This window comes from Ictalurus punctatus, chromosome 10, assembly GCF_001660625.3.
Source record: "Ictalurus punctatus breed USDA103 chromosome 10, Coco_2.0, whole genome shotgun sequence".
Classification (NCBI taxonomy): domain Eukaryota; kingdom Metazoa; phylum Chordata; class Actinopteri; order Siluriformes; family Ictaluridae; genus Ictalurus; species Ictalurus punctatus.
Genome location: NC_030425.2, coordinates 21,957,543 through 21,984,034, shown reverse-complemented (window position 1 = coordinate 21,984,034; position 26,492 = coordinate 21,957,543). Strand labels below are relative to the sequence as shown.

The following is a 26,492-nucleotide window of genomic DNA, read 5'->3' as shown; positions in this document are numbered from 1 at the left end:
AAGAAGACCGCCTGTAATTTTATATATTCAGTGAATGGAGGCGAGACCTATCAGACAGGGTTTACAGGAAAATATGTGGAAACACTCGTGTCTTATTGGTCACGAGTTGAAACTCAAGTTGACTTAAAGGGTTGAAACTGAAACAATAACACCCTCTCATGCTGAACATGATGTGATCAGAGCAGAAGGAAGGACAATGTACTTTGTATGGCACCGTAGCAGCTAGTAATAGCATGATAAATTAGTTGTGCCTCCCCCTGGCTAGCGACACCAAACTAGCCTCGTTAGAAAAGTTTGATATTTTATCGGTATAGTAGTCCTACAAACACTAACAACACCTGATGCATGCTTTATGATAAATAAAACTTTTTTCTGATCATATTATGATATTGACATTGACGTGCACTAAAATTACCGAAAGAACTATGAGTTTCACTTTGTAGTGTATTTTTGTAGGTCTGATAGGTTGAAAGTAACATGAAAATAAAGTCATTAGTAATCTGATTACTTTTTACATGCAGTAATCAGTAATGTAATCAGATTACAATTACAAAGTAGTAATTAGTTATCTGTAGTGGATTACTTTTTTTGAGTAACTTACCCAACACTGGTCAGTATCCAGGCAAGGACGCGATGAATCACTGCATTTGAAGCATGTTTTAAACATTTCCTTACAAGTACATTTACAACTCACAAAACACTGCCTTCTAGGACACTGGCTTATGAGATAGTGAAGGCTGCAAGGCAGCGAGCCAGCTGTTTCAAAGATAACCATTGTTCAGTTATGTTGGAAATTTATGTTTGGTCTTACTGCGGAAAACCATATAAACAGACAACACAAATTGTATGCCGTTACACAAAACATGCATAGCACAGAGTTCAATGACCTTATGATCAAAGGACCTTGTAAATGTTTTTTTCCCCTATCAAATATATGCAGCCAAAACATCAATTATATAATACAGAGGATATGCATTGATGTCACTTTCCCGTCAGAGCATGCCCCCTCGGCCGGACTGAGTGACAAAACATCCAGCAAAATGGCTGGTTTTAATAGGGGAAGCTGCGAAAACGTTCGTATAACTAACGATTATCAGCTTAAATTAAAGGCAGTTGGACTCGACAGTGACCCTTACAACTTGCCCAAGGACCTGTGGTCCATGGACATTGGCACGTGGCCAGAAATCGGTTTTCCAGACATTTATATGTACCTGAAGTCTGAAGGCATACAAATGCCTTGACGATTGGTCCTACTTCAAGGCGGGATTTGTTGGAGAAATTAAAATGATGAGAACAACAATAGAGATTCTGGTTTTATGTACAAATGTTTTTATTTTATTCTATAATTTTATCAGGTAAGCTAGCTAATCCTAGATTGTTTGTAGCTAACACTGCTTCCACTTACTAATGTTATATAATTATGAAGGTAAAACATAGTCATTGAATGAATGAGCCCCCATTATTCATCAATTTACATACATATCCTCTATATGAGGGCTACAATTTAGGGTGAGATCAAATTTATAGTGACAGGGACGTACAAGCCTTGAACATCAAATCAAACTGCTTTTCCTGCTTGCCTATAAACCTTTCTGGTAAAGTGTGCTTTTGTTTTTGATATTCAGGTTTCAAAACCCAGGTGTAATAATAAAAAAAGATGCATTCCACATTGCTGATATAAACCTTTTTTCTTTATGCATTGTGACACACCAAAAACTTTAAGCTTCCTAATTAAATCAACCTCTGGCTGGCCTTCTTAAAAATGCTTTCTGTATTATCCGTGAAGGTGAGGTTGTCATCTAAAAGCATTGGAGTAATTCACAATTTCCTTTTGTTGGATATAGAGGAGGAAAAGGTCTAACAAGGTTAACTCAATTCCATAAAATACATAGCAGACATTCATATATGTTCAGGAACACGCCTTTATGAATACACATGCACATGCATGTACTAACCAGTATTTTAATTTATTAATAGATAATTGATCCAAATATTGGGGCCAACTCACATGGTTGCCTCGCACCTTTGGGGTGTTTAGGGGGATTCGTCCGGGTACTCGAGCTTCCTCCCCAGTCCAAAGACATGTGTTGTAGCCTGATTGGCATTTCCAGATTTTCCATAGTGTGTGAATGGGTGTGTGTGATTGCGCCCTGTGATGGGTTGGTACCCTGTCTAGGCTGTCCCCGCTTTGTTACCTGAATTCCCCTAGGCTCCCCTGCAACCCAGTGTAGGACAAGCGGTATGAAAAATGGATACATAGACTTGGGTCCAACTCAATCCATGAAATAGCCCTGCTATGAACACTAACATAACTGCACCTCTGAAAATTAACTCCTTGATTCATAAAGTCACAGTTTACAGTTTAAGTCCTCTGATGTGGCCTATTTACTGTTTCATTACAATAATAGCTCTAGGTATGAGTCACTAGGTTTGCTGTGGGTGTCAAACTTGTGCAATAACACTTCATGTTGCATGTACAGTGGCTGGGTATTGTCCATCCTACGTATTAAGAACAGCAGACCATTTCTATCATACATAGTAATGGTCATCACATAGGAAAGCCTGTATTTGGAGCTTAAATACATCACTCAAAATGGAAGTGTTGAGGTTGAAGTAGTAGGAGTGAGTCAATTGAGTAGTGAGCTATTGAGCAAAAAGGTGATGGATTAAAGGGATCAATCTACAGGAAATATTTAATTTAGAATTGAAGTTTGGTAAGAATTGAAAAGAATTCCTCCAGCATGATAATGTAGTTACTTCTGCAGTGTGGTTGCATATGGCGCACGGTAATATATTTTATTTGTCAAATTAGCACCTGCAGCCAGAATAAAACAAAGCACAACACCTTTACCGCCTGCTTGTGCACTGAATTTGTTAATAAGAAATTAAATGCTTATTTTAGTCATTTGTCTTATGAGCCTAAGTAAATGCTGGGTAAATATATGATATGCAGAGCTATGAGATGTGATGACACGTCTGCCAGATATAGCTAACTGTGGACCAGGAGTGTTAATCTCAGATCTAGCAGTGCCACAGCCCTACAGAGATTTGTGATTTGCCTCTGATTTACAGAGTAAATTCAGCTCTCCATAATTAGCTGATGAACAGAATTATATATGGAATTGTGGCTCTGTCACCAAGTCTTCATATGGAAATCAGAGAAGCTTTGGTCATGTCATGAAGGCATGCTTTGGCAAAAGTTATATTATATATATTAAAAGTTGCAATCTATTCACAAATGCTCTTGACTATAGCCTTAGTATGTTAGCATGTACTTAGTATGTTCAAGCTGTGAAGAAGGGATGAAATCCCTGGCTGAAATTGAATCCCAGGCTAAAAACCAAAACCAAAAATTTTTTTTTTTCTTTTCTTTTATTTGCCTGTATGAAACTAATGAAAAAAATGATAGTCAGCCTTTTCAATAGGACAATAGGACAGGTTTTGTGTTTCTCTTTCTTTGTCACATTATGCTTTCATGTCTCATGTTTATTGTCTTATGATTATGTTTCTTAGTCCTTGTGTTTTGCCACGAGTTCATAGTTCTTTCTTTGTGTGTGTTTTTTCACCTTTATTAAATTTGAATCTGCATTTTCATCCAAATCGTCTCTCGTTAGCTGACACAATTATTACAAAAAAGAATTTTATTTATTACTATGTTCTACTAATTTACGAATTTGGCCTACAAAACTCGCTTTTGAGCCTATTTTTATTCATACCATAGGCAATTCAACAAGATAATTATATAAAGCACTCCTTACCTTAGCCAAAACAGCAATGTAGCACATGTGCCATATTAGCCTACGATAACCAACATCCAGTGAAGGTCATGAATTTCAGCGCAATACTCAGTATGTAGGTCAATACTCTGAGCTTCGGCACATTTGTGAATTTTCTATCTTAAAAAAAAACAACAACAACAACAAAAAACACTGTGGCTACAGATGAATTAACAGAATTAACATAATTTAAATTATTTAAAGAAAATAAATTATTTGTAGTGTCAGATTGGACACGTTGTTATGTGTCTTTTTCTCAGACAAAATCTTGGGCATATTTTATGCTTACTGTTTTATTGTGTCAGTAGAAAAGAAAAAAAATATTTCCACACGCTATTTTTTTCAGCGAAAAAGTTCAATGTTACAGAGAACATCCATCCATCCATCGAGCCATCCATCCATTTTCTGTACTGCTTATCCTACACAGGGTCATAGAGAGCCTGGAGCCTGTCCCAGGGAACTCGGGGCACAAGGTGGTGTGCACCCTGGACAGGTGGCCAGCCCATTGCAGTAGAGAGAACATTTTGTACTTTACTAAGTAATGGACCACACTTGTGATAGTCTGTTTGGGATTTTACCTGCAGAAAAAGAAGAACTATAGAAAGTTCGCCAAGATGTCTGGAACTTTTTAAAAAATCTTTATAATCTTCACCACCAATGCTAGTTAGATGACTAAAATAAGCTAAGTTGATGGGCTAGCAGAGAAAACCTTGCTTCTTTGAGTGTAAGTGTACCGTACAGTCATAAAACTACTTTTGAGCTCTGGATGCTACTCAGAAACGTTACTCAATGCTGAATGCCAACAAGTCCTCGTCCAAGTTTGCAGCGTTGTGGCCCGCCTGGACTGGAGTCTGACACCTACGCTGATTGTCTGTCCAAATTTGATGTCCCATCTGGCCCTCTGGAACACCTACACTTTGATTTCCTGAGCATCCAAGGAAATTGATCTTGGTTTGTGAATACTTCCTGCTGAGAAAAGCTCTTTCCAGAGAGCATAGTGAGGCCCAGTGGTCACCTGTTATGCTCTTTGTGCTCTGGAAAGCTTTCATGTTTATATGAATAAGTCAACGAATCCAGCTGTAACGATTTCTCAGCCATTACTCCTTCAGTCTGTGAATGCACCAGCTTCAGTCTGTAAGTTTACATTTGTCGAGCTTATCAGGACCCTTACGTATATACACATGAATGGACTGTTTTATAAGATAAGCCTTCATATTTTCATCAGTGTGATTTTTCTGCCACTTAACTCTGATTAAAACTTTAAAGTCATTCATACTCTGCGACGTCACACCTAATTGCAACATGATAATGAAAACTTGCTTTGAACTTTTCTGCGTCTATATTTTGAGTAATGGGTAATATATCTTAGCTGACAGTTCTATCATGTATGGTGTCATCCCAAATCAGGGCGTATCATATCACAGAATCACATCTGTGGAAATCAGAGCTAAAATTAAAAATATTACTTCATTGGTTAGATGTACGCTGCTTAGCTATGGTTTTCTTGCTCTGTGATATAAGAAGAAGCTGACAAATCTATTAATTTGCACCTCAGCAAAACCTCACACCTTTTTTTTTTTTTTAAAGGCTCCTCTTGTGTAAATTCATTTTGACCATGTTGTGGTCCAGCACCCTCAGACTGAGGCTAAACCCCCATGACTTCCAGAAAGAGTAATGACCGAGATATGATTACGCCTGGATACACTGACTTATTCATGTAAACACGAAAGCTTTCCAGAGCACAAAGAGCATAACAGATGACCACTGGGCCTCACTGTGCTCTCTGGAAAGAGCTTTTCTCTGCATGAAGTATTCACAATCCAAACTGCTGCTAGCATGGTCATCAAAGGCAACATATGCAGGCACTTTACCTTGCACGTTCAAGCTCTTCAAGGGGCACATTCTCTTTTTTCTCTCATGTATCAGTAATCAGCAGTGTGAGGAATCAAACTAAGTCTCCCTGCTGTGCTTATGAGCGCTCTTTGGCTGTGGCTTGAATTGGCACTTTAAACGCAGGCACACAGAAGGCCATCCTGAACTGTATCTTCATTTTGTATTCTACGTTCTCTTCCTTCCGCACCCACCATCACATGCCAGAAGTGGAGGCGAGCGTCTGTTTCAAAACCTGCTCCTGCAGGTAAATTAAATATCAGTTTTCAAATCATTTGTGTAGGCACCAGAGGTGGTAAAGCACCGAAATGCTTTACTCAAATAAAAGTGTAATTACTCATCCAATAAATCCTCTGTTAAAAGTTGAAGTACAGCGTCAAGTTAAATTAAGTAAAAGTAAAAGAAATTCACAAAAAAATCTCTGCCTCAAATCACACTGATTTTAAATTAACTTAAAGCATGAAAGTAAAAGTACAAGAAATTTACACAAAAAATAATTTATGACTCTAATCACACTGATTTTAGTTACTGATGGTAAATTAGTGCTTCTTTTTAATGAACCAAGGAGCGTCTGAAAAACATTAGCTCAAGCTAAACAGCTTTATTCCTAATCTCTGAAATATCAGCTAGCATGAAAATAACTTTGACGATTCACACTATTGAATGCTAAGAGTTAGCTTCCACAATACAAACTGTCATGATAAGTAAAAAGTGTACACAGCAACAATTTGCAGTGATCAGTAATACAGTATTACAGTATTACTCCAGACTTAAGTACAGTAACAAAGTCATTGCACTTTGTTACGTCCTACCTCTAAGAGTCATCTACCTTCTATCAACATAATGGCTTTTGATTGTCCTAAAGAAATGCAAGGTATCACAGAGTCATAGGCAGCTTGTAATTAACATCAGCACTTTCTCAGAGGTTAAATAATTCCAGCAGCAACAGTCAGCGAGAAATTTGTTTGTCTTCCCAAGCTGTTGTTAGCTAGTGGAGCCCTGTCAAACATTCAGTAACTGAGCATTCACTTCAAAAATCTCTTTTGATCTCATGCTGCATAGTGTTCTCTTTATAATGCTGTGTGCGCATGTCCTTCAATTTAGAGTGCGGATCAGCAGATTTAAGATTTTTGCAATGTAAACAAGAGATGCCTGCAAGGCACATCAGTTTTCAAAGGAATCAATTAATAACACTCTATTAAGCTTGCTTATGTGTGACAAATTATAATTGATACTACAATCAAGTGGATCCATGAGCATATAAGATGGGCTTATAGAAAAATCTTTAACATGGGTTGCTCAAGCAGAGTGTATCCTAGGGCCGTCTGGTATAAATGAGCTAGCATGACAAAGCCCTTCCTTTCCTGAAAGGAAAGCAACAGATAAAAACAAACCAACTTTGTATTATTTGCTGTTTACAAATAGTTTATCATGGATTATTCTAACTTTTTTTTTACAACCAAGAACAGCGCCACCAAGGGTTGTAAGTAAAAATACACAGAATGGCATGAAATAGATGCTGGGGCTGATTTCTTTCTAGTACAGAATGTAGAATTGCACAGCCTATGAGTGGCAGTCATGTCAGGTAACAGTGAACAGACCAAGTAAACATGTTCAGAATTAAAATACGAAAAAGCAAACATGCCAAACACAAAATTACACAAAGAGACAGACAACAGTAGTATAAGTTTTGTGTGTGTAACAGTTGGCTAATGGCAAATGAAGCCATTATTAGAGACTTGACTTAATATATCAAATATATAATCACAAATGGTGCTGCCTGTATATCTTTCAATGAGAGTGTTCCAGTTAATTTTGTGCCTATGATGAGACATTAATGCTAAAAGGCTTAACCATAATGGTTTCATACTAGTAATTCTGAGTTACCGAAAGTACTCGTAGTACAATATTTGTCACTCTCTTTCAATATCATGACCGTATATTAGTCCTAGAACACTAAGACTTCAAATATTTCAACAGATTCTATTCCTGTGATTAAATCTATGGAGAAAAAAAAAATATTTTGTCTCCACAGAGCAAGTAAAGAATCGACACATGCTGTGTAAAGCATTTTTGTATATGACAAACAATCACATTCAGCCCGTCCTTCTGTTGTGCTGCGTATTTTCATGTCAGATCTCCTTCACAACAGGCCCTGTGCTGCGTTGAAGTTTTTAATTAAATAAATGGTCATATTGCGCTGGCGCAAGCCCAAAAAGCCTATATAGTATGCAAATCTGTGAAGGGTTAGGGAGTAGAGTGTGGTTAATGCGCTTCCCATCTGGAAGCCTTATGCAAACATGCAGCGGCATCATCATTTGTACACCAGTGACTACTTCGCAAGCTGCTATACAGTGTAAAGGAGGAAATGCTTAAACATGTGTGACAGAGAGAAATCTAGTAGCCTCTAATGGTACTAATGGTGGGAGGACACCTTCTGATTTTAAACAAGGTGCATTAAAGACACACTTGAAAAATCTTTTGTTAACAACAAAGGAAAGCTAGCAAGGAGCAGTTTGAATTACATACAGGTGCATCTCAAAAAATTTGAATATCATGGAAAAGTTAATTTTTTCCCATAATTTAATTCAAAAAGTGGAACTTGCATATATTCTAGATTCATTACACATAGTGTAAAGTGAAATATTTCAAGCCTTTTTTTTGTTTTAATCTTGATGATTATGGCTTACGGCTCATGGAAATCAGAAATCCAGTATCACAAAATATTAGAATAAAAAATGTATAATACAGAAATGTCGCCCTTCTGAAAAGTATGTTAATTTATGCACTCAACAGATGCTCGGGGCTCCTTTTGCATGAATTGTTGCATCAATGTTGCGTGGCATGGAGGCAATCAGCCTGTGGCACTGCTGAGGTGTTTTGGAAGCCCAGGTTGCTTTGATAATGGCCCTCAGCTCGTCTGCATTGTTGGGTCTGGTGTCTCTCATAGATTCTCTATGGGGTTCAGGTCAGGCGAGTTGTCTGGCCGATCAAGCACAGTAATACCATGGTCAGCAAACTAGTTACTAGTAGTTTTGGCACTGTGGGCAGGTGCCAAGTCCTGATGGAAAAGGAAATCAGCATCTCCATAAAGCTCATCAGCAGATGGAAGCATGAAGTGCTCTAAAATCTCCTGACGCTGCATTGACTCTCGACTTGAGAAAACACAGTGGACCAACACCAGCAGATGACATGGCACCCCAAATCATCACTGACTGTGGAAACTTCACACTGGACTTCAAGCAACTTGGATTCTGTGCCTCTCCACTCTTCCTCCACACTCTGGGACCTTGATTTCCAAATGAAATGCAAAATTTACTTTCATCTGAAAAGAGGACTTTGGACCACTTTGGTCCAGTTCTTTTTCTCCTTAGACCAGGTAAGACACTTCTAACGTTGTCTCTGGTTCAGGAGTGGCTTGACACTAGGAATGTGACACTGCGACATTCCTGTATTATAGATTCTTTATTCTAATATTTTGAGATACTGGATTTTTGATTTCCATGAGCTGTAAGCCGTAATCATCGAGATTAAAGCAAAAAAAAGGCTTGAAATATTTCACTTTATGTGTAATGAATCTAGAATATATGAAAGTTCCACTTTTTGAATTAAATTATGGGAAAAAAATGAACTTTTCCAAGATAATCAAATTTTTTGAGCTGTACCTGTAGATGTGACCTTGCTAAATGGTCCTCAGTGGTGTTTATGTAGTGTTAGCCTCACACATAGGGCTACATTACACCAAGAAACATATATCTTATCAAATCAAATCTTATTACAACAGACATCCATTATCCAACCATTCATCCATTTTCTATACTGCTTACCCTACACAGGGTTCGGGGGAGCCTGGAGCTTATCCCACGGAACTCGTGGCACAAGGCAGGACACCCTGGACAGGGTGTTAACCCATCAAATGTCACAATCACACACCCATCACATACCCACTCACACACTACAGACAATTTGGAAATGCCAATCAGTCTACAATGCATGTCTTTGGACCTGGGGATGAAACCAGAGTACCTGGAGGAAATCCCCGAAACACCGGAGAACATCATAAAGATAACATGCACTATCATAAAGATTCATTTTCATGTCAAGTTAACATAAGTGACATGATGTTCTATTATGACACTTACTTTAGGACATCTTCACAACTGACTTTATCACTCAGTTTACTTCTAGTAGTTTAATTTGACTGTTTTATATGATTTTTTTTATGAACATCTATGACAAGATCATGACACACTAATGACAGTGTTATGTTTATTTTCCCTTACTCAAGGAAAATGAGTTGAATTTTTAGGCAGTGGTAGCTAAGTGGTTAAGGCTTACTGGTTGGAAGGTCATGAGTTCAAATCCCAGAACTGCCAAGTTCTATACAACCGTTCAGTTGTATAAGTGAGATAAGTGTAAGTCGCTCTGGATAAGGGCGTCTGCCAAATGCCGTAAATATAAATACATGTACTGTTTGTAAAATGTATGTATATGGTTTGGTCCTTAAGCAGAGCTGAATTTATATGGCTTTCTAAAGTGATTTAATGACAATGACAATAATAAACCTATGACAATTCCATGACACCATAATGATATAGTTATGTGTATTTCTTCTGACACAGTAAATTAAAGTGGGTGTGATTTTGTGTGGTCAATACCATGATGAAACTGTCATATCATAGTACTGTACCAAATCAGCTGTCATGACAATCCATTGTAAGTCAGGCCAATCATAACAGAACCTTTTCTCAAGATAAAATTGAGATCAAAAGCAGCCTTTATGACATCTTGGAATAAGCTTTAATAAATGTCCAATGTAGGCTTTATGACAGCTTGAAATAAGCTTTAATAAATGTCCAATGTAGGCTTTATGTCAGTTGTGAGGGCATCCTGATATAGGTCATGCAGCCTTATAAATGCAGCTTTAATTAAAGTATTACCCAGAGCTTTAAAATCTTTATTATTGGAGACTGGGAATTTTTATCACTTAGTAACGGTTCAGATGGTTCGGGCACTTCACAAGGATGCGCCAGGTCTTCTCCCGCTAGAGCTGTATTCGGTGCATCTTACTAGATGTGCAGACCCAGGCCCTGCTGGAGAAAATATATCTCATGGTTGGACTGGGAATGTCAGAGGAAACTGGAATCTACAGCTCCGGATAGAGAACTCTAACCTTCTCAGCCTTTGCAGAGACCCTGAACCCTGGGGCATTTTCCTTCTTGGTACACATCTATCACACTCCAATAAAGACCAAAAACAACCATCCTGAGATGGCTTGCAAAAGCTGGTCTTGGAACACTTCCAAATCCTACACTTTTTCAGAAAAAATCTTTTTCACATTCTTTAGATTGGTAGTTTTTGATATTAGTTAGCTTCTGTGCTTCTTAGCTTCAAAAATACCCTATTTCCAGACACACCTGACAGGGAAAAACTCAGTTGTAAGGTTCTTCTAAGAACCTTATGTGTCCTCCAGGATGCTGTGAACCTCAAAAACTTTTTTTATTTGTTTTTTTTTTATTTCCATCATGCACAATAATGATTTGGAGATGGGATTTTGAACAAGCTGTACAGTGGTGCTGTATTGATCAGTGGTAACATCAATAGAAATTGTGCCTGCGATGACTAAGAGAATGTTATAGATTTATAGAGTATAGTGCAGCTCAATTGTAGGGGGAACACGATTTAACCCTGACTGCAAGGAAGTGAGCAATGACTAAAAGGATTTTTATTCCAGGCCAGTATCAACTGCGCTTTGATTCAGACTAGGAAAATGGACTAATACTTGAAAAAGTGCCCTAAGACAGTTTCTTCATTTTAACATGGCCTCTGTTTAATGCTGAAGCTCAAACTCTATAAACGAACACTAAAAAAAGTGTTATTCACATATGCAGTGACATTCAAATGTGTGTGGGAAAAAAACAGCCTGGCTTATCTGGCTAGCAAAAAGCTTGCCTGGGGGAAATAAATGAAAGGTTGAAGAGAGTTCCCAATACACTGCAGTAGCACCTGAGTACCTAGGATTGGAGTAAAGGCAATAATGGATTAGCATATTTATACCATCCATGAGAAATTTGGAGATGGGATTTTGAACAAGTTGTGCAGCTGTTTCACACTCATCCGTTTAGCACTGTTATTATAGAAATTATGTACATGATGACTTTTAAGATTCAGTCTGTAAGAGTGAGGTGGAACGTTCACTGTCCTAAAATGCAAATCAAAGGCAAGCATTAAATCTTCAAAATATAACTATCATTCAATTATCTGTTAGAGCCTGTATGCTACACTTGATAATAATATATTCATCTCGAGTACACAAAAGGAAGCAAAACATATTATTTCACACGTATAATGTTAAAAAAGGAAACCATTTCAAGCATGTCTAATAGAAATCATAACTTTTTTTTTTCATTTAACACTTTTATCACTGTCGATATCTACTAAAGGTTTTCTACTCCAAATGGTCTGACATTTCATTTCATGGTCTCAGCACCTACGCACATGCACAGTGTGGGCTGCTACTGTAGTCGATTCATACAAGAACACACTTCCCCAGAAGGAGGAGGAGTAGGAGGGGGAGGAAGAGGAGGAAGGTGCTCAGTCCGCTCAGGGAACGTTTCATAATAGACTATCGACTGTAGTTTTTAAATTACAGCCCTTGAGTGATTAGTTGGGGGGTTTTTTTTCGTTTTTTTAAATTGTGCTGCCAGCAGTGTGAGCACAAATTAGAGAAAAAAATGAGGGGGGGAAATGTGTTTGCATAAGGAGTTTACGTCACACTTGTCTTTTACATGACCTAGAAAAGGAAGATAAAAGGAATTTTGTTCATGGACCCAAAGAGTTCAATATTTTATGGTGGGGGAAAAAAGTTCACTTGAAAGGGGGCTGCAGTGGCTCACTGCAAAAGCCTTGTTTATTACTATTATACATAACTATATGTCTTTTGTATTTTATTATATATATATATATATATCATTATTATTATTATTTTAAATCTCATATTTATGCTTGTTTTCATTCATTCATTTTGAATGATCCTAATTGGTTTTCAGCAATTGCTGAGTAGCAAGATTAAAATTATATGTTTTTTTTTTTTTAAATGATGGCGAGAGTGAGAGTGATGGTAAATTAGGAAGACATGGCAGCTGAAAAAATCTGCAGGATGGCTTTTTGGGTGATAAAAAGCACCCATATCACCCAAAATGTATGTTCTTCATATGTTGATCCCAGCTTTATCATATGTTTTATAAAACAGGATAAGGGTCCAGACTACACATCCACCAGATAATAGCCTGTAGAATCTCCTACCCTACTCTGTTCATGCTGCATATTTGGATCCATGAACTTTGTGGGGTAGAACAAGAAGAAACAATAAAAAATATTTTCAATAATTTTTCATTCTAAAAAAATATTCCAAAATACATTTTTCAGAAATGAAAATATAAAGTCAGTATTTTAATTTTTAAAAATATTTTTATGAAAAAATATTTACTTCCTAGTTTACTGTGTGCCAAGAAAAACAAAGATAAAATACAGAAAAATGCTGTTTCGTTATTTTGCCATTCTCATTTCAGTGCAACACACACTGTCTTTGTGCAAGTCTTGTGACAAACCTATAAAGTAAGACTCTCATGGCTGTCATTTAGAGTTTATTGTTGTTATGTGAGTTAATCATATACGTACATGATAATGTCTTTCCGGTCATTTCCACCTGATAAACAAGCCCACAGAGAAACGCTCCGATGTAATATGGATGTCCTCACTCTCTCCTGGCTCCTCTGTCCCTCTCACTCCATGCATAAACAATTAACCGATGATTATTTCCTGATGTGACCTTTTTATTAGATGTTCTGCACACTTATTTCCATTTTAACTGTCAAATGCTAGCAAAATACATTTTCCTGTTCACTGCCTATGCTCTTCTTATATTGCCAGAATTATTCAGAACAACATGACAAGAACAAAAAAAACATTGATACTACAGGGTGCTGATCAGGCAACATGCTGTTGCTCCTAATTGCGAGTGCATGTTGCGTTGTGAATGCTGTTACATGCTATCAGTGCCAATAATGCACCTCCCTGTTCTTTTGAAACCTAGTATTCCTCGATAGAGGTAATGAAACATGGTGGGGACACCATTATGCACCTGTAATCTGGTAGACAGTGCCTAAGGGCTCTTTGAAATCAACCATGAGTTCAGGAGTCACAAAGTATTAACAGTTATCTCCTTTAAAAAAGAGTCATGCTATATGACACTATTTACCACTTTTGTTTCCTCATGTAGTAAACAAAATTTGAGCTTTGAATTAGTAACACCAGTTGTTGTTGTTGTTGTTGTTGTTGTTGTTGCAACCATGGTGCAACATTCCAATATTGTCACGGACATCCGACAGCATGGCATACTCTTCCTGCGTCCTTGTGGGTTTCCTCTGGTTATTCCAGTTTCTCATATAAACATGATGGTTGGTGGATTGGCTACTCTAAATTGGCCCTAGCTGTGAATGACTGTGAATGTTTGTGTGCAAGGTGCCCTGCAATGAACCAGCGTTCCATCCTCGGTGTGTTCCTGCCTTGTGTTCAATGTTTCTGCAATAGGCTCTGTATCTATAATGATCCTGACCATGAATGATGAATGAATGTATCCAGCATCACAGTGGCTCTTGAGCAAACCTGCTATTTAAACTTTTAACCTTTCTATCATTGGAACTCAGCAACCCTTAAACACTTCCAATATATATAAAAAGAGGCCCATAGTTAAAGGGACAATTTGTAATATTTATCTGCTTATGATGTAAATTCCAATAGCTCTCTAATTGACCCACTGCTCCACCTCTGTCGAAACTACATAGACCTTGAGAGTTGTCATTTTAAGGAAAACAGGCTGAGTTCAGTTCTGTTATAACTGGACTAGAGTCTGTTTCTGGGTCAGAAAAATATAAGCAGAAGGACCCACTGTATGGCAAAAATGACAAATTGCCCCTTTAATCTTCCTTGCCTATTTGTAGTACACAACATATGGTACCTCTGCGCCACTCATGCCATGTGATGACCCTTACCATGGAAAGTGAGTATACTGCTTCTTTTCTCTGTGAGCAATTAAAGAAGTAGTTATGGCACACAGGAAACATCTGGTAGGGGCATGGGTGTTGACCTAGCTGTCTAGATCATCAGCGAGAATAAGGTAGATGTAGCTTCTCTTTTATACCTACACATATTTAAGACGTCATGTAACATGACCACGTGCTGATCTTTCATCAGGTATCATCTCTCCTTTTTTGTGTTGACTAAGGGAAAATCTGTTGCCTTGTAAGTCAAATATGAAGGCTTTTGAACTCTACAGTATGTTTAAGCCAATTGAATACTGAAACTGCAGTTAACAGAGGACATTGTGCTGTGTATATTGTAGGGAGTTAAGACAAGACACCGTGTGGTTAAAAATAAAACTCCTCAGCTTATGTAACATTTTTCAAATTCATTTGGAACAGATTAGTGTGTTTCCTTGTGCACTGACAGTTTGTGCTTTTTTTTGTACTCCCACCCTGTCTTGCAATAACCCTCACCAAGTTATTATTACTTTGGGGTGGCTTAGTAGTGTCGAGGCTAACCAAACTAGAATGTGTAATTAAAAAGTGGCCTGTCACACCTATTTGTAGTCCACAATATACAGTATATTACTTTTGCAACATGAAGAGATTTATTTCCTGAATATTGGGTGAAGGTTGCTTAGATATACAGGATTTTTTTGGTTGTCATCTGTGCTTCTGAGATAAAGTGTGCACCATTTCCTGATTTTGGAAAAATATAAAGGCACGACCAATTATGCTTTCTTGGACTCCCAGTCACTAGTGACAAACGCTTCTGTTGCATCACTCACAAGCCCATCTACAGTTTATTCTTACATGCTGCTATCAGGTGAAATGAAACAAACCTAACTGAATGAAACAACCTGATGAATAAAGCTGAAAAAGGGCAATGTGGTTGGATTTTGTTTGAAATCATATGAAAGTCTAATTCATCTAAACCTAACATGAAACTATGTAGGTTTTTATGTGACTGGAGTCACACCTTTATGAGTGTCAGACCATGTTGAATCATGCTTATAGAGATAACATAGAAACACCAACCAGAAGTAATCACAGTAAGGAGCATTAACAAATTGTGCAGGTGGACATGTACCATAGACATGTTTTAAAAGGTTTCCTGCTATGTACCATAGTTAGATATATCTTCTTTTTTTGTTCTTCTTCTGTCCAGTGTGTCTGGACACGGCTCTATACTATTGAATGAACAATTGAGAGTCCAAATTCTTGAAATGCCAGATGGCCACTGTACAGTTGAAGTGACTCCAGTGGCTTACTCATTATTTCAATGAAATGAAAGCATTCTGTTGTACTGCACATACAGTAAATATAAAAAGTCTACACAATCAGGTTAAAATGGCAGGTTGTTTGTGATGTAAAAAAAAAAAATGAAACCAAGATAAATCACGTCAGATCTTTTTTCACCCTTAATGTGATATATAGCGACCAACAAAATTCAAGTGAAAAGAAACGAGACAAAATATGTCTTAGGGAAAAAAGAAAAAATGACAACAACTGGGTTGCACAAGTGTGAATATCCAATAACCAATACTTTGTTAAAGCACCTTTTGCTTGTAATACAGTGCTCATTCTTTTTGGGTAAGAGTCTACCAACTTAGCACATCTTCCTTTGGAAATTGTATTTCACTCTTCCTTGCAAAAATGCTCTAAACCAATCAAATTGACCCATAAAATGATGCTGCTATCACCATGCTTTACCATAAGTATGGTGTTCTTTGGGTGATAAGCTGTCTTGGTTTTGCAGCAAATGTATCTTTTAGAATTATGCCCTAAATGTTATACCTTGGTCTCATCAAACCATAACACATTTTGCCAGATGGTTTGGGGTCTTGGATTTTTTTTTTTTCACAAGACTCCTGTCTAGCCACCCTACCCCTTTGCCCACATATGTGAAGACAATTAGAGATTGTTGTCACATGCAGGGAGTGACCAGCACTTGCCAGATATTCCTGCAGCTCCTTTAACGTTGCTGTAGGACTCTATGTGTTCTTCTTGTCTTTCCATCAATTTGGCACTGGCGTCCTGTTTTTAGAAATGGCGCTTTTATTAGTGCCCCCTTTTCTCCATTTGTTGAAGAGGCATTCACTGTGTTCTGTGGTACATCTAATGTTTTGGACATTCTTTTGTACCCCTCTCCTAATTAATACCTTTTGAAAATAAAATCCTGCATATGCTTTCTTTTTAGATCATGGCCTCAGCAGTCGGATAAAACCAAGACGATGTAAGAAAATCCTACAGAAACAGCTTTCTTTGGGGTTAATCAGAATTACTTAATTGATTACAGTTGTACGATGATTACTTTTGTACATGAGTTTCAACATGATTGGTTAATTCTGATGGTGGTCACATGATCCTTTATAAATGAGTGTGTACACTTATGGAGCCAGGTTATTGTAATTAATTTTTCTTTTCCATAAATGTGTTTATCATTTGAATTTTGTTGGTTGCTATTTCACATTAAAGGTGGAAAAAGATCTGACATGATTTAGCTTAGTTTAATGTTTTACAGCACAAAAACCTGCAGTTTAAACGGTGGAGTATAGACTTTTTATATCTTCTCTATGTATATAATGACAACCATTTGAAACACAGTGACATTACTTCAAAAGTGCCAGCCTCATTCTCTGACCATAACCCCTTCCCTCTCAGATTGTGGTTGCTTCCCCTCTGCACAGGTTATCAATGTGTCTTTTGATTGTTGCCTAAGAAGGTTCTTCATTTATATTCCTGAGTAAAAGTGGAGCCTCTGCAGATGGCTCATAGAAGGTCTTTCATACTGACGTAGCACCAGCTTCCACCAGCCACGCTTTTACTTCAGTCAGTATAGCTGAAAATGGTGCTAGGCCAAGTTCATGAAGGCAACTTCTACCAGCACTTTGCAGATGTGTGTGTTTGTGTGTTTGTGTTTGTGTTTTTGTGTGTGTGTGTGTGTGTGTGTGTGTGTGTGTGTGTGTGTGTGTGTGATGATGCATGGGATAAGCAGGGTCACATGCACAGCCAGTTTTTGCTGCAGCTTGGCTTGACAGGGAGTTGAGCCCCAATGCTCCTCCTAATTCTCAGATGGCAGCCCTGACCTAGTTAGCAAGATAACACAAAGATCGACTTGAACAAACTTTTACTTCTACAGGCAGTAGCAAGAGCAGTAATTACTGCACTTGGGTCTGGCTTTCTTTTTGAATTTGACTGTGCTTGTCTCCTAAATTGAATAGTTGATTAACCCCTTAAACTCTGAGCTGATTTCTGTAAAGCTGCTTTTGTGACAATGTGTATTTGTTAAAAGTGCTATTTAAATAAACTTTAATTGAATTATTTAGCTATTCATGTCAGGCATATTATTGGTAATTACTACCAGTGACAATGAAACTAATAATAAATGTATATTAAGGTTTGGGGAACGTACTGTAAGTCTGGACCCACCAAGTTGTAAAGATAGGAAAATGCATGTGTTACTTCCAAAGTATGAAGTAAAAATAAATGCTTGGATGTATCTTCTTCAATCTGAATCATGAGAGCAGCCATATTTGGGTTGGTGTCAATAACAGTGGAATTTTGGTTCTATACACTGTTAAGCACTGAATGCAAGATACTGCAACAATGAGATCTAATTTGGGACTAAAGATGCCGCATAAAGAGTTTATTTTCCAACAGAAGTGTTCTAAAAGTTTTATTTCTTCAAACATTTCAATGTCTAAAGAGCCTCGTCATGAATTAACACATCAATAGGCGAAAGTGTAGACATCTGGGGATGGTGACATACTTGCAGTTTTACAAATTGTTTTATAACTCGCAGGCTGTTGCGTACGATTCCACTCAGCCGTGCCAATACGCCAGACTCTATCATTCTAACACATCATTCTTTATTCTCAAATTCAGCATGGTAGTCCAAACAAAGTGTGTTCACAAGTCACAAGTACATCACTTTCATCATGAAATACTGTACAGCAAGGCACAGTATAGATAGATAGATAGATAGACAGTGTCAGTAGAGGGGAGCTGTCCATGGTGTTGAAAGTACAGACAAGCTCTGATTCTAACTCAGGATAATGTGGCCATTTATTAAAAGATGATTTATTAACAGACAGATTTTCAATGTTCCTTTGACATGTTCATATTAAAAGGCCTAAATTACTCAGGAGCCATTTTGGTGATTTGTCATGACATTCATCAAACCTCTCAGGGAATGACACCCACACAAGAGAACAGCTTTGGAGTTAGTCTTAACATTGCTGTAGATTGTTTTGAACTTAGTAAACACTTTCTGTGCTGAAAGGTGAATTAGTTTCCCATTTGCCATCTAAATAATCAGCAAACTCCAAAGGCACTTTGTTAGATTTAAACCCATTCCAGTGACTTTGTTGATGAATAGATTACTGTTACTTTTTGATAATAATTTACAATAATGAATTAGGCATGCTAGTGGATAGCACTGGAGCACCCAGATTAATTATATGGCTAACAAGCAACAGCACTAACATCATTCATGTTAACATGCCTGGAGATTGTACTGTATTTGGAGCTCAGTTTTCAACCCAAAGTCACTTAACGTGTAACATGCACAATCAAAGCTGGTCTGGTGAGAATTATATCTTGACTAAGTCATGTTGAATTAGGAAAGTGTTCTTTGACACAGCTGCAGCCCATTACTTCAATGAAATAGCCATTTAAATAAAGGCTTTTTAAATCATTTCAATTGGAAGTGTGCCATGAATTACCTTTTGTGGATTCAACATTTGGTTAACATTTTGGGTATTAACTTAGTTGTTCAACTCAATTCAATTTTATTTGTTTAGCACTTTTAGGTTTTGTTAGTGTTTCCACACATCACTGTGTGCATTCAAAGCTATAGTTAGCTAGCTAGTAGTACATTTGTGACCAAGAATACTGGGCTTCAGTGATACACTTTCTAACTCAGAAATAAGTGCCATCTCTGTAGTGTCTGTAGATCATCCAGTCGCACTCGTAATGCCTTTGTGACCAGTTGTACCACAGTTTTCACCCTTAATGCTACAATAAACTAATCACAAAAAATTAAATGAAGCTTATGGGAGGATTTACAGTTTGTTGTATAGTATTGGACTTCTACAGATGATGAGTGTATTTTATGAAGTTGTGATAAATGTTCATTTACATATAGTGTATTGTGAAGGTTATATTTTATTGCATACAGTTATGACAGACCATAGCTATCACTTATCTTTACTGGATGTAGGAATTTTCTAAATACCTCTTAGTACTGCTGTACTAAAACAAGTGTTGTAAGATGTATTTTAAAATGTTGAAAGTTCCTTATTTTCCTTGTTTTACTTCCCTAAGTAACTAATTCTTCTGTTTTTAGTTCAAGACATTAGATTTGACCTTTTCCTTCCTGCTGTGATGGCGATTAGGACTTTCTGTCATCCTGTGTTTTGACCCCAGCCATGCATTATGGCTATGTCTAAAAAAAATGCTTCCCAAATGGCTCAGAGCACCTTATTTAAGTGCATTACCCCAGGAATGAAGTAATGGCTTCTACACCATATGTAGCTGACAATATGTCTAGCAGGGAGCCATTTGGGGAGCTATTTCCTTTACCACAGTGGAGAGAAGGACAAAAACAAAAAACGTAAAACAGCCCTATACTGCATGGTATTGCTGACTGACCAAAATGTTCTGCTTATTTGAAAAGTACTCTTGGATAAACCCTAATAAAGAGACTTAGCATTTATGTCTATGCAAGTGTTACAGGTAGACATCCTAACAGAATACACTCAGGCTCCTTTTGTTCTCATGTGGAACTGCACTGACACTGCACATTTAATCAAAATCATTTCAACCTACACCAACAACGTCACAGGCTCTTTCATGACTTATTAGGTATTCACTATTCAGACTTGCCATGTCTCACACTAGAAAGGTATGTATTTTGCATTCCTTGTCTTCTAATGTTGGTCACAATCCTTCAAGACAGCATGCAAATTAAGATGCAGCTGAGAGTCCTGAATACATGTGCTGCTTTCTGCTTTCTTGCTGGAGATATATGGGACTTGTTGCTGATTGGAAGAAAAGCAATGTCTACGTGCGGACAATGAACATTATGTAATGCAGTGCAATTTAACCATCTCAAAGCACATATCATTCAGCAGATGGTTCTGTTGCTTTAGTGGATTTTTTTTTTAAAGAGGCTGCATAGAGAAGTTATGGGCTACCATTAAAACAGACATTAACTAATAAAAAGAAGTGACGTGGGATATTTTAGCACATTGTAAAGATTATATACATCTTGGGACATATTCTTGGCTGTGTGGACACCACTGTGCTGCTTTTAACATTAAAACAAAATACCTAAATTAATCTAATTTGGGTTGGATATTGGAGTTACAGGAATGGAGAAGATCTCTTTTGTGTCCTGGATTGATGCACATAAAAAAGAATAATAATAATAATAATAGTAGTAATAATAATAAATCACTTTTAGAAAAAAAAAAGGGGGGGGGGGGGGGGTAAAAATGTAGTACGTGCCTATTTGTTTTGTGACATTGACATTAAACATAACCGAAAGCAGCAAAGATAATGCTGTGAACATACTGTGGTCAACTGGGAATACACAGCAAAAAGCCCAGTGTTAATTTAACACCTACTACTCCCAGCTTGACCCAGACCTTTGTGCAGCAATTACTACCGAATTAACACATTAAATAGCCTAAATTATGGTCAATATTTACTTAATCTCTCACATCTTATCTTTTTCATACAACATTTCGTACCCGAATCTAAAATAGCTCCTTCCTTTCTATATTTGAGTGCAGTAAACAGGGTACGAAATAATAGTTTCTACATCATACCTAGTGCTTTATACGTGCAACAGACAGACATTTTTGGATTCAGCCCGTGAAATCACTCGGGGTTAGCTATCAGAAGGGATGAGTATTTTTCCGCAGTGGAGAGAAATATAAATAAATAAATAAATAAATAAATAAATAAATAAAAGAAGTAACGGCACGTAGCGTTTATCGTTACCACAAAAAAAAAAAAACCTGTTTTTGTGTGTCAAACTGTTCAGTTTAGACGCTGAATGGTAAGAAATTGAACCTAGCAATAGGATATACTGATAAAATAATGAGCTAGCCAATAACACACTTATGTTTAACAAGTAGTTATTATTTGTTTCATTAATAAATTGTTATAATGGTGCTACATTGTTTAACATTTGCTTGGCTAGATGTTAGCGAATAATGATGCTGCTGTTTTTATTCCCCTCAAACACCGCCAAGCTACACGGTATCGATAACCGACCAAAACTCGCTGACGGTTTAACTACTGTATTTTATTTCTCTGGTACTTTCTTTTTTTAACATTTCACTAAAAAAAATCTATATTTCAGCATAAATATAAATATATAACTACTTTATGTAAGTAATTCCCCTTGTTGTAGCCCGCAGCAGCAGCCTAAATGTGTTGCTATAGTGACCAACCTATCAGAAAAAGGACGGAAGAGAAGTTAGCACGCGCGGCCAGAGGAGCCGTTATAACGCCAGTGGAGTTAGTTCTGGTTAGGGCTGGAAAAGAGAATTTCCGTGGAAATGAAATGAAAAGGAGAGCATAATTACATGGTGGTGATGTTTCTGAACAGGTCTTCGATGTCTCCGCCGCCGCTGCTGCCGTTGCTGCTGTCCTGCAGAGCGAGCAGAGGGAAGAAATTCCCCCCGTCCGATTTATTGCAGTAAATGTCGGTGGAGGAACAGGTGCAGGCCGGTGGGCAGTCGAGCACCGAGAACACACTGCCATGAAAGACGCTGGAAAGCAGCAAAATCCTCAAAAGCGGCACGAAACACAGCCCAACATCCATGGTCCAAAACCGAGTTAACGAATCCGGGGGGAAAAAATAGGGGAAAATGTGTGGCGTGTCTGAATGCGGTTTGGGCTACATAAGAGCGCCTGTGTACATGATGAGATGGGGTGAGAAAGATTAGTGGAAGGGGGGAAAAAATCCTTGATGTTAAAAAAAATGTCTTTTGGAAAGTATTCCGTTATGAAGACAAGGTGAAAGAATAGCACCGGCTTTTCTCTCCACAGTCCATGACAGGAGGAGGCTGAGGAGCGCAGTGATGCTGAGAGTACTGACAGCAAGCAAGAGCATGAAGACCCACCTCCTGGACAGAGAGAGAGAGAGAGAGAGAGAGAGAGACGGGGTGGAGAGAGAGAGAGTGAGAGAAAAGAGGAAGAGAGAGATGGAGGAAGAGTGAGAGAAAGGAGGAAGAGAGATGGAAGGAAAGGAAAGGAGGAAGAGAGAGAAACAGGTGGAGAGTGAGAGCTGGAAGGAGAGGAATGGAGAAAGAGAGGGGGAGAGAGAGATGTACAAAGAGAGAGAGAAAGGAGGAAGCGAGAGATGGAAGGAGAGGAAAGGACAAAGAGAGAAATGGAAACAGGATGGAGAGTAAATGAGGAAGAGAGAGAGAAACGGGGTGGAGAGAGGGAGACAAAGAGAGAGAGATGGAGGAAGAGAGCGAGAGAAAAGCGGAAAAAGCATGAGAGATGGAAGGAGAGGAAAGGAGGAAGGGGGAGAGAGAGATGGAGGAAGAGAATGAGAGAGATCACGACTGACGCCGTGAAGGTCTAAAATAAGCACCAAAGAAAAGAAAAAAAAACTCTTTTGTTGAATCAACACCTGCTGTGTATAGAAGTTATAATTTCATATAAGAACATCCACAACCAAGCATAGACTAAACAGAGTTCAGATATAATCAAGTATTTGGTTTCATTTCCCTCCATCATTTGGTTTTAAACATGGCATAACAAATTATTGATCATGAACTTGGATCAAAATTGTAGCATCTGATTAAAATCTGTGATTATTAAAGCAACATTTTTACGTTTGAGATCATTTTTTCTAACATAAAAATGGTTCCACGTTATTTATTTAAACTTCAGTTTGAAGCAGTGATTTGAAGAGGGCTGGTGGTCTCACAATTTTCCTCCATATCTCAATTGTCCTACCAAAGGTTTCGGCACATAAACACCTCACTACTGCTCTATTGCATAAATTCATAAATTCATAAATATTTTTTATAATTTTAGAGTAAAGAGTTAAATAGATCATTAAGGTCCAATTACTATACGTACCTTGAATTGATGTTAATTAAAGGTATAAGATACTGTAAATGCTGAAGGTACAAAAAAAACTAACTCTTGACGATATTACCCTAGCAACAAGGACAAGGATAATTTGGTACCTTTTTTTCTGAGAGTGTATTAACACCAGGCTTAAACGATGCTTTAATGCAATCTTGATCATAAGGTTTAATATTTGGTGCAACCCTGTATATAACAGTAAATTCCTCAAGCTTGCTGCCTCAACTCTAACCTCACACTGCATATTGAGGTCTTGGAAAGTTCAGTTACTCCCAGGGGCGTAACCTGGCCTGGGCATTTGGGGTTGTAGCCCGAATAATTATCCACTTGGAGCGGTTTTTCACTATGTAACTGAATGTCAGTAAAAGAAGAGGCGGTGTTGTAATTTTATATCTCCACTGAACGGAGGTGAGACCAATTAGACAGGGTTTACAGGAAAATACGTGGAAACACGTATATGCGTCTTATTGTCTGACAGCTCTCAATTCTGCCAAACGCTACCTCACACAGTCAGTGTGAGGAAAAAGGGATATACACTGATTAGTAAAAGGGTTTAAACTAAAACACTAACACCCTCTGATGCTGAGCAGGAAAACAAGGTGTGTAAATGTCTATATGAGTTCCAGTTTACGTGAAGATGATATGAGCAGAGCATAAGGAAAGATAATGTACTTTGCATGGGTCTGTAACAGCTAAACCCATACAGTGATAGCTTAGTTGTCCCTCCTCTTGGCTAGTGACACCAAACTAGCCTAGTTAGAATAGTTTTATATTTTATCAGTCTGGTAGGTCTACAATTAGTGACAACACCCGAGGCAAGTTTTACGATAAATCAAATGCTTTCTGATCATGTCATACATTGACAGTTAAGTTACCTCAGCATCCATAAAACAAAACTTAGGTTACTAGCTGAGCTGGGAAAAAAATGCATGGAGAAGAGTGCAATTCAGCCAAATAATGTCTTTATGTGGTTATTCATTTTATACCAAATAATGCAACACTGTCCTATACATAACTAGGCGATGCCACCTCAAGTGTACTCTTATACTTTGCCACCCCATGTCTAAAAACTTGAACCAGCCACTTACAGTGCTCTGCATCTCGCATCATGTCCCCTAAATACTGTGTATTGTATGCTTGCTGTATTTGAAATAAAAATATAAATTAAGAAATTTACCTCTCATTACTCACATCTCAATATACACAAAAGTTTGTGGACACCTGAACATCTACCCACATATGCTTTTTGAACATCCCATTCTAGAGTTAGTCCACCCATTGCTGTTATAATTACTTCCACTCTTCTGAGAAGGCTTTCCAATAGATTTTGGAATGTGGCTGTTGGGATTTGTGTTCATTCGGCCACAACAGCAATAGTGAGGTCGGGTACTGATGTTGGGTGAGGAGGTCTGGGGTATCATCAGCATTCCAGTTAATCTCAATGGTGTTCAGTGGGGTTGAGGTCAGAGTTCTGTGCAGACCACTCGACTTCTTCCACTCCACCCACAGTCCAACAACTTCCACTGTTTTTATGGACCTTTTTATGCACAGGGGCACGGTCTTGCTGGCACATGATTGGGTTCGGCCCCTTAGTTCCAGTGAAGGGAAATTGTAAAGCTACAGTATACAAAGACATCTTATACAATTCTGTGCTTCAAACTTTGTGGCAACAGATTGGGGAAGAACCACATATGGGTGTGATGGTCAGTTGTTCACATGCATTTGGTCATATAGTATATGCACACATCTCAATTAATAGACTCAATAGTTTGGATATATTATTTTGATATATTATGGATTATTATAGTAGAAAAGCTTCCCAATGGTGTCATGAAACTTAGATGTTACAGAAATTGATTAATTAAAATGAAATCTCTGGTATCTCTGATGAAGATAAGCTAATTTAGATACTTTTGATAGTGATCCTGTATTGCAGTCCTGGATCACAGACTATACATGTATATCAGGTTTAATAGGTTAAATGTTTAGTATTATTTTTCTGTTATGTAAAATTTGGAATTGATTCAGTTTTACTCTGGATATATTTTTATGCTTGAATATTGAAATGCATGTGGGCTTTGTGCTGATTCCTGTGTTTGGTATTTATATATAATGTGTTCAGTAAGAATTGATTATATTTAATATGCATGTAACACTTAAAAATGTGTGTGTGTGTGTGTGTGTGTGTGTGTGTGTGTGTGTGTGTGTGTGTGTGTGTGTGTGTGTGTGTGTGTGTGTATTCTCATGTTGCCTTTTCCATATGTTTTTCCTATGTCCCTGAACTGAATACTGTAGGTGTTATATCATGTTTGTAATTGTTAATTGGGTATTTGGGGATTAGAGATTTTGTTGTGTAAGGCAGGGTGAAAGAAAAAAAATCTAGCACTATATTAAAATAGAAGAATTTCCATAGTAGCTTGACAATGAAATTGTAGCCAGCATGGTGTCTTGCAGACTCCTACACACAGTGGGATTTTTTTTTTCCAGTCCTTTTCTGCAATCCACAAGTTGGGCCTGTCGGACTGACACCGCGGTTGTCTATCCAGCCTATAAATAAATCATCATGAATACATTTGCTGCTTTTAGGATAGTCACACTCTGACTTACAGTGGAGATGCAA

General features: G+C 37.8%; 1 protein-coding gene across 2 annotated transcripts in view; it reads right to left on the bottom strand.

Moving 5' to 3' along the window:
• ntrk3b (neurotrophic tyrosine kinase, receptor, type 3b) overlaps positions 1-23,453 on the bottom strand; it is a 140,959-nt gene extending 117,506 nt beyond the window's left edge. Inside the window, exon 1 of one of the 2 annotated variants that reach the window (XM_047157999.2) lies at positions 22,351-23,453. In XM_047157999.2, the coding sequence (XP_047013955.1) occupies positions 22,351-22,589 (239 nt within the window). In that variant the 5' untranslated portion in view covers positions 22,590-23,453. The remainder of the gene's footprint in view (positions 1-22,350) is intronic. The other variant, XM_017477360.3, reaches the window with a different exon arrangement.
• Between the last annotated feature and the right edge of the window lie 3,039 nt (positions 23,454-26,492).